General features: G+C 38.9%; 1 protein-coding gene across 1 annotated transcript; it reads left to right on the top strand.

Annotated features, from left to right (window-relative positions):
* Positions 1 to 6,745: 6,745 nt before the first annotated feature.
* On the top strand, positions 6,746 to 15,332 carry ogfr (opioid growth factor receptor). Its single transcript, XM_025901296.1, has 7 exons — positions 6,746 to 7,034; positions 7,558 to 7,623; positions 7,721 to 7,802; positions 7,900 to 7,978; positions 10,536 to 10,602; positions 11,565 to 11,713; positions 11,803 to 15,332. The coding sequence occupies exons 1-7, from the start codon at positions 6,909 to 6,911 to the stop codon at positions 12,908 to 12,910; spliced, it is 1,677 nt and encodes a 558-aa protein (XP_025757081.1). The 5' UTR covers positions 6,746 to 6,908; the 3' UTR covers positions 12,911 to 15,332.
* Positions 15,333 to 17,336: the final 2,004 nt, after the last annotated feature.

Genomic DNA, 17,336 nt, shown 5'->3' with positions numbered 1-17,336 from the left:
CTTTTCGCATGCGCAAAACAATCACCAATAAAAAAGAAGAAGAAGAAGAAAATGTTTGTGTAATATAGGCTAACATATAGCTGCATAGCACAAAATACAACGTAATATTTTTCGCGGATGTTCAGTTATGTCACATAACTGTGCAGCAATTTATATGCCAATTTAATATGAAGAGGTTTGTTCAGCACCATGGACAGCAACCAGTGGGATTTCACATTTGACCTGGCACTGTGACTGCACATACTAAGTGGAGGCTTAAGAGGCTGTGAAGCAGGGGAAAGGTTCTGGTGCGTTTAATATGACTGAAAATCTTTGCAGACACCGAATCTGGGGAACAACATAACCATTAGAAAGTTATTCAAAAAGCTCAAAGTTCTAACATCTGGTCCTGAAGTAAGTAATCCCCAGGTTAAGCGAAAGTTAATTAAAATCCCTTCAGATGTACAAACATTAAAATGAAAGCCTAATTTAAGCTTTAATTAATAAAAATTAAACACGTAAAGGTCCTCATGAGCTAAAGACATGGAAACAAATAAAATATCAGGTTAGACAGTGTTTAGAAATCTGGTGTATTGGATTTGTTCTATAAAATAGATCAATAATAAAATAGCGGGGAAAATGAAGTAATAAAGATATCAACAACAAAAAAATTAAGGAATCAAATTAACTGTAAAAATTAAATAAGACTGAAGGAATAAAGTAAATCTATACACATAGTTTATCCCAAATTACAATGTGGTCAAAAATACAAACATTAGGAAATAAAAATTCTGAGAAATACAATCTTAATTGCTTTTTTTAAATCAGTTTCCTTAGAGCATTACTTAAACGCTCGGATGCCTGAATATGTGCCTCTGCATGTGAGAGAGCTCTTGCGTTCATGTGCAGTGGCTAAAGAGGAAAAAAAAGCACTGCTACTGTAGACGCTTCTAGAAATTTTACTGTAGGTGATGCTGGTTGCTATGGTTACTTGTACCAGTGGCACAGACTTGGACTATCAGTGAGGTTGACACTAATAAGTTAAGAGTAATGATCCTAGCCGGTTTCGTTAATAACGTTGTCACTGCATCACAACATAAATTATCATTATTTAGACCTTTTTTTTAAGTTAAGCAAGAAGAACTCGATAGGAGCATCCTCTGTATGTCAGTACAGGGCAGCAGCAGGTGGATTATTGTGTGTGCTTTTGTTCCTGTCAAACAGAGCAACCTGCTCTCCGTGGTCCTGTTTTTGTGGCAAAATCAGCGCACTTACATCCCTGTTTTGATTCAAACCAGCGCTCCATAAATCAATTACATCTCAGCTGATAAGAGAGGAACACAAAGCCCCAACAGCCACCCATCAATCCAGACAGCTTGTATTCACATCTTTTTCAAAGCCCAAGGACCTGGAACAAAGCGAGAAGGCCCATCAATCCCCACAGAGTTGAAGGATAAGTGTTTAGACTTAAACAGAAGCTTCATTAATCGAGTTATACCTGTTATCTGTTTTCTCTTAGGTGTATTTTATTATAACCCCGCAGACCTACAAATTAATATGTCAGGAAAATATTATGTAGACTATGGTGAGGTCATATTTATACACATTCAGCAGGATGCATTAGAGGCAGTGTTTTCCTTTGTTCCCTAAACAGTGCTTGCGTTTTGCTTTTTTCAATCTAATATTTATGATACTACAGTATGACACATCACAATGAAAACTTGAAGTCAAGTAGTACATGTTCAAGGGCCGGCTTATACTGTGTTTGTGTCCATATTCATTACATTAATATTAACTTTCTGACAGCTGCCACGTGACAGCTGGTAAGTTTATAAGGCTAAATTATTTGTGGAGAAAAATGTGAACATAAACAGCTATGCTATGCAGAGCTGTGCACTGTCCACGTACAGCATTTGCTGTTTTTTTGTTTTGTTTTTGTTTTGTTTTTATCTCACAAAATCAGTTACACCCACAGTGCATGTGGTAATTGGTAAGTCTATGCAGATTTTACAAAACCTTGTTAAAGATGCACATGGCATGGAGTGAAAAGAGGACCTCATGCCTGAAGGCCCATTTTTTTCCACTAAATAAAACCCATCTGTCAGCTCTACAACAACAAAAATGCAAATCTGTCAAAATCCTGGAGGAGAGTAAAAATTAATCTCCTCTACAAAAAAAGAAAAAGAAAAAAACTTTTAGGGTCTTTTTGTTTAACAGGCTGCGAGCCGTTTTATTTCAAGGACAGAAGAAAGAAAATTATCTAGGGACAATACGTGTGATGCAAGAAGCAGCTAGACACAAAGACACGGACAGCTGTGGGTTTTAACTCTAAAGGATTGAATCGAGATAATGAATTTCTTGTTTCTATGGCTTGGAGATTTAGGACGGCAGATAAGAAATTCAAAAAATCTAAATCCGATTGCTTGACAGCCCTGATGTGTCATACTCCTATTTCTTTTTGTCTTATTAAATATTTAAATTATGATCCTTAAAAGAGAAAAAATCCGGACATAACCTTCTTATATAAATTCTGTATGTGAGCAGAAGTCACATCAGTTAAATCAGTGTCAGCACAGTATAACACACTGTCTTTATCAATAAAGAAAATACACTGCAAGAATAAAACAGTGTGTTGATCTATTTATATATATATTAAAGTGTAAGTCTATATTAAAGTTTTTATTGCAACAGCAGGGCCAAAACAGACACATGCAGTCCTGGTATGGAAATGATCTGCAGAGTGATCTGAAATTAAATTCTTCAGCACTTGCTGAAAACTTAACTGAAAGAATTTTATCACAGGATAACAATCAAAATATGAGCTTTTATTCAGGGTACTCTGCACACATATTTACAAAATGTTACAGGAGCTGCTTTCTTCCTGGAGGTAAGCTGAATCTCCTAAAAATACTTGCACTCCACAAAGTGACACAAGACCAGCATTAAAAATATTTGACCTTTATCTCAAGAGAGGAACACAGCAGGTAAGAAGGCAATAGTAAGGATTATCCCCCTGGATATGTCTCTAATTTACAGTTATAACAACTGCTGGGGTGTAACAGACACACAGGCCTGTCCTCTTTGTGCTGTACACAAGGGAGACCTAGGGTTAAATGCATAACACAGACTATTTGATCATACCTGATTTCATCAGTTCTCTTACTTAATTAATTCCAAAGGGAAATTACACATGAAGTCACAGTCTATGCAGCTCTCCAAGAATAGTTTTGAAGAAATACTCTGAATGTTCGTCCTTCAGTCTGTGACTCCTGTCTGATATGAGAGTTGATCTTTTTTTGGCAGCTCTCTTTTTTTCCTGTTCTTACTCTTCGCTTAAAATGAATAACTCTTTTCTTTCCTGCGTGTGCTTTATCAGCGGTTAAACCATTTTTGTGAATGCTGTACCGCAGGTGTAAATGCATACTATTGATTCCCATTTTCCCGGTTCCCTGAAATAAAAGCACCCAGATATGATGAGACTGAAAAAAAATATATATATATGACTCATGGTAATACCTCTGCAAGGCTTTCACTGTTAAACAGCTGAGGGAGATATGGATTCTCTTTTTCCACAGAGGTGCACCGAGAACTAAAGATGTTCAATAAAGGTTGAGCTAAATCTTCATTTCCTTTGTGAAAACCTAAAATTCCTCAAGCATTTGTATTACTCTTGATGGACACTTTATGAAGTGTGCCCTTTGACACTTGAAGCACAGAGTTCTTAAATGACCAGTGAAAGCATATTTTGCACATAATTAGGATTTTGATTTATTCTGATAATATGCAGTCGATACATTTTTTAAGGCACAAAGTCAGCACATCATTTGGTGACCACATTTAATGTCAGAATTATTATAACAGCAAGGTCATTATTAAAGACGTTAATGTACTCAAACTTAATCTTTCAGTGCTCCATTAACATGTGTAGAATACAGTGCATAAATGAGTATTTAAATGTTAAATATAATTATATTCAGATGGCATAACTAAATTAAATACTACATTTTAAAATGCTGGGACTGGGTTTTTATCAGAGATACAGGGTGTGTGCATAAAGGCACACATTTTTCAACATTTACATTATTTGTATGAGGAAAGAAAGGAAACAGAAACAGCTGTGTATTAATGATATCAACTTGTCCATAAGGCACATTATCTTCTCCTCATTGTAAGACTTATAATGCCTGGCTAACCATAGTAAAGTCAACAACTGGCAATTAAAATAAATACATACACCATGATTGTGCCCATTTGAAACTTTAATTGCTGTAAACCAACCACACAAACGTCATAGAGCCACTAGGTCCTTATTAGTAGGTTTTCAGATGGGTTTTCAGAAGTGACTGTGTGCATTTGTCCTATGCTTTAAGATGTAAGATCATTAAATAGCAGCTGGTAAACAAACTATGAGCCATGCAGGGAACAAGAGAAACACATAAATGTCAGTGTAGTCTGGCAGCCAGGCCATGAGCTGTGTGCCTGCTTATGTTGGACGTGTTGGATCCTGTGGAGCAAAAAGGGAGCAAATTAGCTATACAGTTTCTGTGCAAACTCTTTGCTCCACTCTACTTTCCACCAGGTTTCATGAATTTCAGCTTCATTTTGCATAATCTTGCTGAAAAACAGACATGTCAGGACTAATTATGTACCTCCAGCTGCTAAGCACCTGAATTACTACCTAAAGTTACCAAACAGGAGTATTGCAACACAAAAAAAGAAGAACTTGCAGACGGATCACAAATGGAAATATGACCATATATACCATATATACTACTGGTTAAAGTGCTGTGCCCAAGAAAATCTGTGTACTTACTGTGAAAAGAAAGTCTTGCATGCATGCCTTTATGTTTCTGGATTGCAGTGCAACAGATTTATTGAATTTGTTTTTTTTGTTGTTTTTTTCTTTTTTGATCATTTCTAGTTAAGTAAATTAGTTTAAAATTGGCTTAAATATATGGTGCTTTTTGCAGAAGTAGCCACAAATGTTCAGCCGGTCCAGGTGTCTTCTTGTTCTGTTGCAGATGATCCTTAATTCCAACCACCAGCCTGTTGCTGGAAGCTCATAGTTAGAAGGGGTGGAAAGGGTTAGGTGTTAGATTAATATCAAATCTCTGACAAACACAGCTAGATGGGCTTACATGCTTTTTCTAATCTCTGTGTAGATCTTCCCATCTGTACTGAACTCGCTGGGGGGGGGGAGGCGACAGAGAATCTGTTTTATGAGGCAGAGGTACTAAATAGCAACAGCAAATACTGGATGCCTGCAGAGCCCTCTGGTTTCCACAGTAACTGAGACCAAAAATAGTAACCCACACCAGCGGCTATTCAACACTGAATCCCCTGCGATAACACATGATTCTATTTATACCTTCTAATGCTGAAATACTGGCGTCTCGTATAAATAACTCTGTCCAATTACTGTCAAAAAATGATATAATGGTCCAATTATAGGTTATCACCTCTTAATCCTTGTTTATGCTGCAGGTTCTTATTGTATGAAACCTAAATGCAAGTTATTAGACCGTTATGCTGAAGATATTGCACGAAAGAAAATACACAATCATATAACATGTCAGTGTGCATTTTCTGGCATCAATTAAATAACTAGTTAGTAGACAGAAAATGTCATGAACTAATTGATAATGTAATTTTTTTAAGCTGAAATACCAAACAAAGTTGTACTGTTTAATAACTAGTAAAAGATTAACTTGGGATTTTAGGCTCTTAGTCAGACAAATAGTAATAGTAGTAAATGATATCATCTCACCATAAGAAGGTTCCCAGTTTTCAAACTTCCTGGTTTGCTGAGGGATTTTTGTGTGGCGTTCTCATGCCTGCAAGGGTTTCCTCCTACAGTCCAAAGACATGCTTGTTGTTATGTTAATTGCTGGCTCTAAATTGGCTGGACTGCTGTGTGAGTGTGTGTGGTTGTCTGGCTTGTTGTGTGATAGACTGCCCCCCTGGCCCAGTGACAACAGGAATAATGTGCATCATTATAGACAGAATAACTCCCTCTTGACCCAGAAGTAGATGGCTTTGTGAGTGAGTAGAAAATTGAAAGACGGACTGTTTTGTTGCTATTTCTCAAAAATATATATAATAATCAAGATTGCAAATAACTGCTCATTTTAAACAAACCTTCACATTTGTAAAAGTTACCAGATCACCATGTGCATTGCTGGATTTTTGACCTTCCTTTAATATCTGAGACATTCAGCTACCAGACAGGAGGGGCATTCAATTCATATGTCATCTACAAATTAAATGAGACAATTAGTTAGACACATTTAAGGTTTATTGGTCTGGTTAGTTTTCCTATTTTTATATCGTTTTTCTTTATGTAGAGCTGTTTTTTCTTTTTCATTAATGCGTTAATCAGTCCTCATCTCTCATACCTGCCCTGTTGCTTTGTTATTATATAACAGTAAAGTGAAAGTTTTTTCTGCATTTATATGCTGTCTGACTCAGCTGGTTTGCGGGTTTTAACACCGCCAACCAGCTCAGTAAGCTGATGCCTTCGGGGTGTATCGGAAAAGCGAGTTGCTAATGAGTATATTTAAAAACCCAAACGATTGCAAATAACACCAAAATGGAGTTAGATTTATATGATAACAATTACTAAGAGAGGGGTTTAGCAATACATAGCTTCCAGAATTAATAAGTATAAAATATAGGTGGATTAAAGTGCTAGTAAACGTAGTTAAGTCACATAGTTGATTTTTAAGTGAAGCTCCTGAAGGCAGCACCAGCACTGCACCCGCCAGCGAAGCCGCTATCTGATGATGGTAGACCTGAAAGACGGATGGTCAGGGCCGTCCTCGTCTAACCTGAACATGCAAGTGTAGCTTCATTCAGCAACGGTTGCAACGATAAACCAGGTTATTCGACAATTTAGCCTTAGCTAGTCGCATATCTTTTTTTATTAAAGCATGGAGGACGATTGTGTTTGTGAGTACGACTCCACCTGGGACACAGAGAGTGATGGAGACGACCCGGCCGGAGAGAGCCAAACCCGTCGATCAAATCAAGACAAAAACAAATCGAGCTGGGCTTTAGTACGTGCTTTTATTTTTACTCAGCCAGAGGACAAAGGACAAAAAAACCCTAGTGTACCTTAGTGTAGCTCGTTTCTTTTACATCCAATGCTACGTTTTCTGTTGCCTGTTGTGGAAAGCTAACGTTAGCTTTACGCATCAGTGCTGCGACTTTGCTAACTAGCCTAGCTCGCTGCTAGTTTACTTTTTAGTTGAAAATCGTCGTAAATGTTTACTCTGGCCTGTTCACAGTTAGCAGTAGTCTGTGAATCATAGTTAGAATGGATGGGGAATTAATTAACATCTAGACTTAATTCATTGCAACAGTGGGATTTTGATTAACCCGACCTTATATGGCAACTCGTATGACGTTATCAGGAACCGCACAGGTCGTGACACAATTATTAATGACCCCTTGATTTGTAGTATATCAGTTCAGGTTGGTTATACTTTTAATGCAATACAATGCAAGGCCTGCATTTAATTTATGTGAGACGCCTGATGCATATCAATGGATTTTAATACATATGCTTAATATTTGCAGTGGCACCACACGCCCAGAAACATGAGGGCAGCAAAGGACATGCAAAACTACAGGAGAGGATATCCCGTAAGTTACACCTCAGCTCATCACTTAAAAAAAAAAAAAAAAAAAAATCGTGCTCATAGCTGAAAGATGTTAAAGTCTCCTTTTTCTGTTTGGACAGAATCTTGCAGACGAGGAGTGCTCAGAGGACAAAATGAACAATCTGCAGTTTTATCTCAATAAGTTTCCCTCTGCTCCTGATGGTAAAATACTCATGTTTGCATATAATATAATATTTGCTGTATGTGTTAAAGTCGTGCTTATGGTGATGATACCAATATTTTGTCTCATTTGTCGCAGATATCTACATTGAATCATTTCTTAAAGAATGGAAAAATGACTACAAACGGCTGGAGAGAGTTCACTCGTACATCCAGTGGTATGTACTGTTTGACACTTTGAACTTTGTACTTTAGCCATATCCAGCCTTACAGCAACAGAACTGACCATAGCTTACTTTTGCCATCTTGCTGAGCTTGTAGTCTGAAGCCTGTTACGCATACACACAAACACATTCACTCGTTTCTCATTTTGTACTTCCTTCATTCCTTGCTTCCCCTCCTGGCAAACAGGAAGAGACATTCTTAATTCTCAGTCGGGTTGATTAAATAGGACGTGAGCCACACTTGCATTATTTTTCTGTTATTGCCCAACTTCTGCTTTATTTTACGATGTCAGATGTAACTGTCTTTTTTTTGTAATTTTCACTAAAGCTGGTTACACAGTTGACTGTATTTAAGTAACTAACACTAGTCATGAATATTGATTGGACTAGTTGTTTGTAGCGTCCTTCGATCTGTGCTGTGCGAAAGTCCTAAGTCACCTGTCATTTCTTTATATTTTGCTTTTAAGGAGACATAGTTAGAGCAGGACATCTACTAATGAGAAGGCTGGTAGTTTGATGCCTGGGTGCTCCAGTCTGCATGGCAAATATCCTTGGGCTGGATACTAATCTCCTAGCATCTATCAGAGTTTGAATGTTAGATAAAAAAGCACTTAAGCATAGAAAAAGTGTTTGTGCAGATGAGACATTTTGTATAAAGCACTCTGAGTGCTCCGGTAGAGTAGAAATAATATAAGAATCAGTCTATTTGTTAAGCCTAAAAAAGCACCTACTTCAAGGGATGATCTAGTGCTGTCTACACATAGCAGACAACTTAGCAAAGAACCAATTTTGAATTGTATCTGTAAGCACTTTGGTCCTCACAGCCTCTCACAAAAACAGATTTTTTTCCTATTTCTTTTGTTGAATCTAGGGAAAAAGCCAAAAATAACAATTCGAAAGGCATAAAACTGTATTTTTGCAACGAACAAAGAGAGCTATTAGCCAGAAGACTGGCATATCTTCACATAGTGTGCAGTGTGTGTGTACATATATTTTTTTTTTTTTTTTTTAAATTGGAAGAAACTGGACAAGTGAAGGATACACTAGGAGGTGAACTATATCATAAAAGTATGCCTTTACAAAATATGACACAAATCTAGAAAAGACCTGACGCAGGAGATGTATCTGGTGCTTTGGTTGGTCAGTCTGTTGTTCACTGAAACCTTATCAGAAATGGCCTCAGTGAAAGGGAATTGGGGAGAAAAGGCTGAGGTATGCCAAATTACACAAGAACTGCACTGAAAATCAATGGCAATGGGTCTTAAGGTTCAAATATGTCAATATGTATGGAGGAGTTCAGAAGATGGACTCGATGGTGAGTGTCTACAGCCGTCTGCAAAATACAGTGGCGGCTGTGTCATGGTTTGGGGCTGCCTTTTAGTCAGTGCTGTTAGGTATCGTTTTAAAATTGATAGGTGGATGATTGCAGAAAAGTACCCTCAGATTTTGATCCACCATAAAATACCATCTGGAAAGAGTCTTATAAGCAATGCTTTCATTTGGCACCATGACCCCAAACTCAGTGCAAATGCACTAAAGGCGTACCTGGATAGAAATCATAGTGGAACACTGTCAGTCATGTTTTGGCCTCCCCAGAGCCTGGACATCACTGAAGCAGTGCAAGATCAACTTTACAGAAAACTGAAAAGGCAAGAAAGTAGCCTGGAGAACTATTCCTGAAGACTGCTTAAATAAATTACAAGAAAGTTTGTTTAAGAAAACTTAGGCTGTGTTGAATAAAGATGGTCACACCAGATGCTGACTGTCAAAAAACTCAGTTTTTACTTTTTATATACTGATTTTCCATGCATGTTTGCACATTTCAGTAAATCAATAACACATATTTTCCTAGCAAAATATAAAGAAATAAGGGCTGACTCAAGACTTTCGCAAAATCCTGTATATTCCAGCTGTGTGCCTTTATTATATGGTGGGGATAAAAATACTTTATGTATTAAAACTGCTAGGACACACCTGTACAACCTCGATTATAGCTACATCGATACGCCTCTGTTCTCCTGACGCATTTTAGGATTTGAGATATTTTTGAGCATGGAGTACTGAGATCGATTTCCAGATCACAGGCTGGAGGATCGAGGAGACGGAGAAATGAGAGAAGCCTACACTCTACATGTGCACAAGATGTCAAGTAGCAAATGCTTTTCCACATCCATAGTGCATACCAGAGATAGATGTTCATAGTGGGAAAAGAATTGTTACGTATACCCTTTATTTCCGTGGCACGTTAATAGTTTTTACATTTGTTACTGTAAACTGCCAAAAAAGAAATGTTAATACACTGAAGGATGTCACGTTTGTTTGCACAGTGGTGTTTTGTTTAAAAATGTTTTTAAGAACAAGGCAATTTATGAAATTATAGCATATGCATGTTCTTTTAAAATATTGGATGAAGGCACTAGAAGATATTATATTTGAGTCATAAACTGTTCTGAGGGACAGCTGGCGTCAGCACCACTGAATTAAAGTGTCATGTCATTAGAAGTTAATTGGTCTTCTGTTGTTTCTCTCTTGAACTGTCTGCTGTTGCAAGGCTGTTTCCACTGCGAGAACCAGGGGTCAATTACATGGCTTCAGAACTTACCAAGAAGGAAATTGAGGTAAGTGTAAAATGGAAAGCGCTCTTACCAAACAGTAGCAGAGTTGGTCAATAGTGACTTTCTATCACAACACAAAGCAACTGAAAAAGAATTAAGGTTAATGCCATAGAGTTGTCCGAGTCCAAAGTCAGAATGAAATGAAGTCTATTGAATCAAAGCACAAAATGGACTAGAACTGCCAGGTTAAATCAAGCAAAAGACTGCTATAGTTTTCCTAAAATTACTGTCTTGGTCAGGTACTCTGACTTCCCCCCACAGTCCAAAGACGTGCAGTTAAGTGGGTTACGTTAACTGGCGATTCTAAATTGACCATAGGTGTAACTGTGAGCATAAATAGTTGTCTCTCTGTGTTAGCCCTGCGACAGACTGGCGACCTGTCCAGAGTGTACCCCGCCTCTCGTTCCAACCCCCAACCCACTTTGTTTGACCATTACCTGTGAAACAAAGTCGGTTTGTTTGACAGATTAAATTTCTTATGTTTTCCGTAGTAAGTTCATCACATATAGTAATGTTGGCTGTTTGGTTGGTAACTATACCTAAAAAAATGTAGCATGGAGAAATGTCAGTGTCTACAGTATGGCTGCATGTTGATGCATTGGTTTTATCACTTGGGTACAGGTCTGTGGGTGTCTCCACAGCCAAATGTATTTAATTATATAACATTATAGGGAACCAAAAGAGCAAATGCAGTGGCTATATGCATGTCACTAGGCAAGTTCTACGAGTCTTTCAACAGCATGTTGAAAAAGGAAACAAAATATATGTGATGTAACCTCTTTGCAGCATTGTGGCTTTCCTGCATCTCGGAGTGCCCAATAAAAGGTTACCGTAGAGGTCAAAAGGTCAAATAAGATGCATCACTGAAAATTTGACAATTTCATTTCATATTTGAGACAGTTCTAGCCAGTAAATCTATTTTCCTTTTTCTTTTTTTTTAAAAATGCACTGTAAATTCTCACCAGGCCTTCAAGAAGAACGAAGATGCCAAAAGGCGACTAGTCGAGTCCTATGAACTCATGTTGGGCTTCTATGGAATCCGTTTGGTTAACAAAGAGACGGGTGAAGTGAAACGTGCAGAAAATTGGAAGGAGCGCTTTGGAAACCTAGAGCGGTACGTAGTATTATTCTCTTGTCAGTAATTTCCTGCATATGTAGGAGTTGTTTTTGTGATTACAGCTTCAACTGCCTTGTCCTTCGCAGGAATATGCACAACAACCTGCGGATAACTCGCATATTGAAAAGCCTCGGGGAGTTGGGCTTTGAGCACTATCAGGCTCCTCTGGTGCGCTTCTTCCTGGAGGAGACTCTGGTCAAAAAGACTCTGAGCAGTGTTAAACGGAGCGTGCTCGACTACTTTCTGTTTGCTGTGCTGGACAAGCATAAACGTCAGGAGCTTGTGCGCTTTGCTTACCTTCACTTTGAGCCAAAGGATAAGTTTGTGTGGTGTCCCAGAAAGGTTCAGAAGCTATTCAGAAAGGCAGAGAAGAGACCTGAAGCTATAGGGAATGGTGATGGAAAGGAGGAAGTCTTTTCACGGGTTAAAGGCAAAGATGGGGAAGCAGCCCTGCAACAGAAGGAAGATGGACTGGACAGTGTTGCAAAGGCTCAGAAAGGAACTGTTAAAACTGCATTTAAGGACAAAAGCAAACCATCCGAGGCATCCCCTGAGCCTAAACCAGAATCTGAGGTAATCGAAAATGGAAGTGTGGAGACTGAATGTAATAATGAAATTTTGGGTAATGGAAATGACTCTTCAGATGATGTTAATGAAATGGAACATTCGCCCAGTAACGACACTGTGACAGGGAAAAGCGAGTTCTGCGCAGACAGTGACCTGAAATCAACCAGTAACTCGAATGACCAGGATGGAGACATCAATATGCAAACAGAAGAGGATGTAGAACCTGAAAAACCACCGAAGAAAAAAAGAGAAGATAACAAGGTGCTGCCAAGCAATGGCCTGGCTGGGGGCTTAGCCGGTGGGCAGATAGAGGAAAAAGCTGTTCCTAGTAAAGCCAATGGTCAGACGAGCCCGTCAGTGCAAACTCCTCATAAGACTTCAAAACACTCGCCTGCTCTGTCTTCAGAAAGGGAGGAAAAAATCCCAAGGACTGATTTTAATCAAGTGCCACATAAAAAGGAAGCAGACGAAACGTTGCAGGAGAGTATGTCTGCAACAAACGGGTCACTGATGAAAACCGACAACGGTGTGGATGAACAGACAAATGGGAAGGAACCCGAGGATATTGACATGGAATCAAACCCCACAAGCTCAGACCAGAATGTGGGGAACTCATTAATGAACTGATGGACAAAGTTCATATTAAATTAAATGGAAAAAATGTAATATAGGGACAGAGTATGGCTTAAAATCTTTCTAGGCCTTATTTCTACTATATTTGATGTTATGTTAACTTTGAAGGACTATACAGCTATCAGCCACAACATTAAAACCACTTTGAGGTTGAAGTAAATAGCACTGATCTTACAGTTTCTGCGGCGAAACATTACATCCTGGCTTTCATATATTTTGACACATATCACCTACCTAAACATTGTTATAGAACACGTACATGCGTAGTTGATGTACTTCATCACCCAGCAGGACATGTGACCCAACACACCACAAAAACTGCTCAGGAAAAATGACAAATCACCCATAGTGTTGACCCAATCAACACCAACGTCCCCAGAACCCAATCCAACATGCCAGACGGAGCCCAGACCATGAAGGACCCAACTCTCTATCATCGGGACCCAAACTTCTTTATGTCAGACACCACCAGGCTGTGTCCATGCCTTGGATGAGGTTGGTCAGAGCTGTTTGGTGGAATGAGGAGGACCTGCACAGTATTATGTAGTTAGTTGTAATGTTGTGGCTGATGGGTATATGAATTGATTAATTTGTTAAATGTGGGACCGGATTCGACTCTTATTTCTACATGGCCATCAGACGATATTAAAGGATAAACACGCCGTATTGTATATTTTTGACTTTTAAACCAATCCCCAAAAAAGGACCAAAGCATCACCCAAGTGTGTGATTAGTTACGCCTCAGTCACACAGGCCTAGAGACCGAGTGGCAACTGCCTGGCAACCAGTGGTTTCTACGGGAAAATTAGTATTGCCTGACCAGTTGCAAGCAGTTGCTGTGAACTTGTTCATGAAAGGCCCACTTTCGTGAACAGGGGGGACCTAGAGACCCCCTCTGGTAACCAATGGTCACCAAAGGGTAAATGTGCAGCAAGTTGATGAGTGGTTGCAGGAGGTTGCTTGCTGTTGCTCAGGGAAACTGGTGGCAGAGAGATGTACAGTGCTGCACCAAAGGTTAGTGTGCGGGTGCTTTGGTCACTAGCAGGTTGCTGCAGTCGCTAGTTTGCATGGATGACGCTGGCTTGCGACGCAAAATATAGAACGTTCGCCTTTAAAGTAACAGTTGTACCTTTTGATGCTCAAACCAAAAAGATGCAACTTTTACTTTGATACAAACCTTCTCAGTTTCTGGTGTGCTAGCACCCGAAGCAATCACAAGGAGTTCTTTGATGCCACCACGCTCTTTGCAACCAATTTCACACAGCAACAGACAGCAACTGTTCACCAACCAGTCAGGTAATATATATTTTTTCCCTAGAGGTCAGGCTGGTCGCCAACCAGTCTCTAGGCCTGTGTGACTGAGGTCTTAGACTCTGAGTAATTTAACCATGTCATTTGTGGCAGTGAGTTCAAAGCAATTCTAGAGAAGACGGTAAACTTTAAAACAGGTCAGGGACCTGCTTGATTTTTTTTATTTTTTTTAAAGGCTGAGTTTTACAGTCGAGAAGTAAGGTTCAAATAGTGGTGTACTGTACGTTATGTACAGTAGCAGGAGAGTGTCTGGGGGATTGAAACTGTGGGTCACTGATGCATTTTCAGTAGTTTTAGAATGACAGTGGAGCTCTCTGGCACCTAGAGCCCAACTGCAATATGCAAGTTGGATAAATCCACTGCTGGTTTTGGTCTTCTGTTTTTTGTCAACAGTAAAAATATAGAATATGGCCTGTCTTATCCTTTAAAGTCGTTATGACTAAGACTGTCAGCAACAGATACTTAATAATTTTACAGAATTCATAAAGCACTATTATTACTGTATATCAATGAAATGAAGTTTTCAGCGTTTTTAACACCTTAATACTTTGAATTTTGAACATTTTTTTGCACTGAGAAATAATTACTTTGAAGAGCTTTTTCCCCTCTTTGAGAGGTGTGTGTGTGTGTGTGTGTGTGAGAGAGAGAGAGAGAGAGAGAGAGATTCTTGTGTTTCTGCTGGATCCTGCTGTTAAAATGGAATTAATACTCGGTATCATTTAAGTTATATTTCAGTAGTGTTGCACAGTCTGTATGTCTCCATGCGGATTTGGGAGGTAGACTTTTGAACAACTGAAATCCTTGCCAAAAATGTGATAAGACTGGTTGATTGTACAATGTGTAATTCTTTGTGGCAGAATTGACAAAGCTTTGGATATAATTTAAAGTCTGCTGTATGTTAATTTGTAATGGGTACAGTCTGTGAACTTACAAGCCAGGGTGATTATATCGATGCATCTTTTTATATTTGCACTTAATTTCCACTGTTATTGTTCAAGTTACTGTATTTGCGAAATGAAATGGTTATGACTTTATATATTCCTTTTTTTCCCTCCTGACTAAATACCTGGCAGTTAATGAAGCAGAATAAAGCTGTACTATTTTCTGATTATTTTTTGAAATGCATTTCTGACATCGGAGTCCAGATTTTGTGTTAAAATTGCATTTCTTAAAAACACACCGAGATGGCGGACAGCATTTGCGCCAATTCCCAAGACTCTTGCTTTTTCTGTGAAGCTGTTATGTAGTCTGAAATTTGAGTTGTTTTTTTAGTATACAAATTTGAGTGTGTGAAAAGATGTGACTCAAAGCAGTGACAAGAAGAATAAGGATGGATATTGGTGCACAACAACTTGTTCAGGACTCAGGAGCAGTGTGGAGTCGGGGGCGTAAGGGAGCGCTAGAGTTACACACTGCTGGAGTTTCCGCGTTGTGTTTATGTCCAGCCTCAGTCGCTACATATACCCTTCCCCTCTTTGGAATATTAGAAGTAGCTCTTGACAGACCTCACTGCAATATTTTACATTTACATTACACAAAACTTGCAATGTGTCACTAATTTTGTGCTTCTTTAGCTCATCCAGCTCATGGTGTCGGTCCATAATTTACAACAGTCGCTACTTCTCTTATGCTACAGGTCAGATCTTAGAGAAGGTCACACACAGCGATCACCAAACAGTTCTTCACCCAAATTGTTCTCAAGGTCACATTTTATGATAACCTGTGAAATCTTGGCAGGTTGTGAGTCTGTTAGCTACTATGTCACTGATGTTTGAGATGTGATGATGTGCTTTATCTGAAGTGGGGCTGAAACATCAAAGCCTAATGACTTAAATGGTTAAATACCAAATATTTACTTGTTCAAGCAGCCGAATTCTGAGGATTTACTGCTCTTTCTAAACCACTGGTCGATGATAATTTGAGTATCTTTGGGTCTTTTAACAACATTTACACAACCTAAATTTTAAATGGGTTGTTCATTCTAATTTTTTCTGTGCATTTCCTGATATTTTATAGAGCAAAATGTCCATAGCTTGCGAGAATGTAGTTTTTATCCATCGAACTGTTCTCTGCTTCAACAAGTGGTTAACGTGAATAGCTCAACCATGGATGTGCTTTGTTGTGCCCCTGTAAACAGTCTGTAATGGCTCAGTCACACTAGAGTAAAAATAGGACAACAGCCTTCTTGCAAATAGTTAAACTGGTTGTCCAGTGACTTCACCGATTTTGCATTTGGCAACTGATTTCAAGTAGTTGTGACAGCCTGCTGGCTAGCTTTCCTGCTGGGAGGCAACCTTCATCCATCCATCCATTGACTCAGTTGGTTATCAACTGGTTGTATTTGACTATACTTCTATAGAAGAGCAACGTTGCCTAGTGCCTATCATTTTGCCTTAAATCGCCATCCTGCAGCCACTATGTCATTGTGAGGTTATGGCTGAACTCTGAAAGTGGCTGATGTTAGTTTCCGTGAATGTAGACCACAATATTGCCATTTCCCCAGCTCATCGCAGTTAATTGCAGTATTCTCACATATAATAATACATTTTTTTTTTTTCTTCATTTGTCTAAAGAAAAACTCCAGGGAAGCTTTGTTAACACAAGTAACTCAAGTTGACTTCATTCAGTTGCAAACTGATTAGTGCCATTTTATCACCATGTTGCCGCGTTGTTCATCCCACAGTCTTCAACCACTGTTGTCCTTCAAGCCATAGTCACACTAGACAAAACAGTGGTTGGAGACCACTGCCTGACCAAAACTATTGCACCTATGTGCAATCAACTTGCAGTCTCCTGCCTCTGAAATGACCCTGATCACATGATCTCAGGGACCTGCTGAGGATGGATGGATGAATGCAAAAATACACTGGTGTTTGTCAATGCAGGGATCTAAAGGTCATAAGGAGAATCTTAAGGTGGACTCTGAATTAATAGAGAGGCAGTAAAACTGAATTAGCAATGATGTGACATGTGAGTACTTAGAAGACTTTGTTAGAAGCCTCGCAGGGGCTTTCTGAAAAACCTGCAAATGTTTTGTTCACTTCACAACCTCCAAAGAAGTTCTCTTAATTGCACAATGACTTAAAATAAAAATAAAATCCAGAGATGA

Source organism: Oreochromis niloticus, linkage group LG20 (genome assembly GCF_001858045.2).
Source record: "Oreochromis niloticus isolate F11D_XX linkage group LG20, O_niloticus_UMD_NMBU, whole genome shotgun sequence".
In the NCBI taxonomy this organism is placed as follows: Eukaryota; Metazoa; Chordata; class Actinopteri; order Cichliformes; family Cichlidae; genus Oreochromis; species Oreochromis niloticus.
The sequence above is the reverse complement of the archived record's forward strand: the minus strand, read 5'-3'. Positions and strand labels throughout refer to the sequence as shown.

Bases quoted from the DNA above. Each gene is read 5' to 3' on its own strand.
- ogfr (XM_025901296.1), top strand. From the start codon at position 6,909: ATGGAGGACGATTGTGTTTGTGAGTACGACTCCACCTGGGACACAGAG. The intron at 7,624-7,720 runs GTAAGTTACACC...CTGTTTGGACAG, and splicing joins ACTACAGGAGAGGATATCCC to AATCTTGCAGACGAGGAGTG. The intron at 10,603-11,564 runs GTAAGTGTAAAA...AATTCTCACCAG, and splicing joins TTACCAAGAAGGAAATTGAG to GCCTTCAAGAAGAACGAAGA.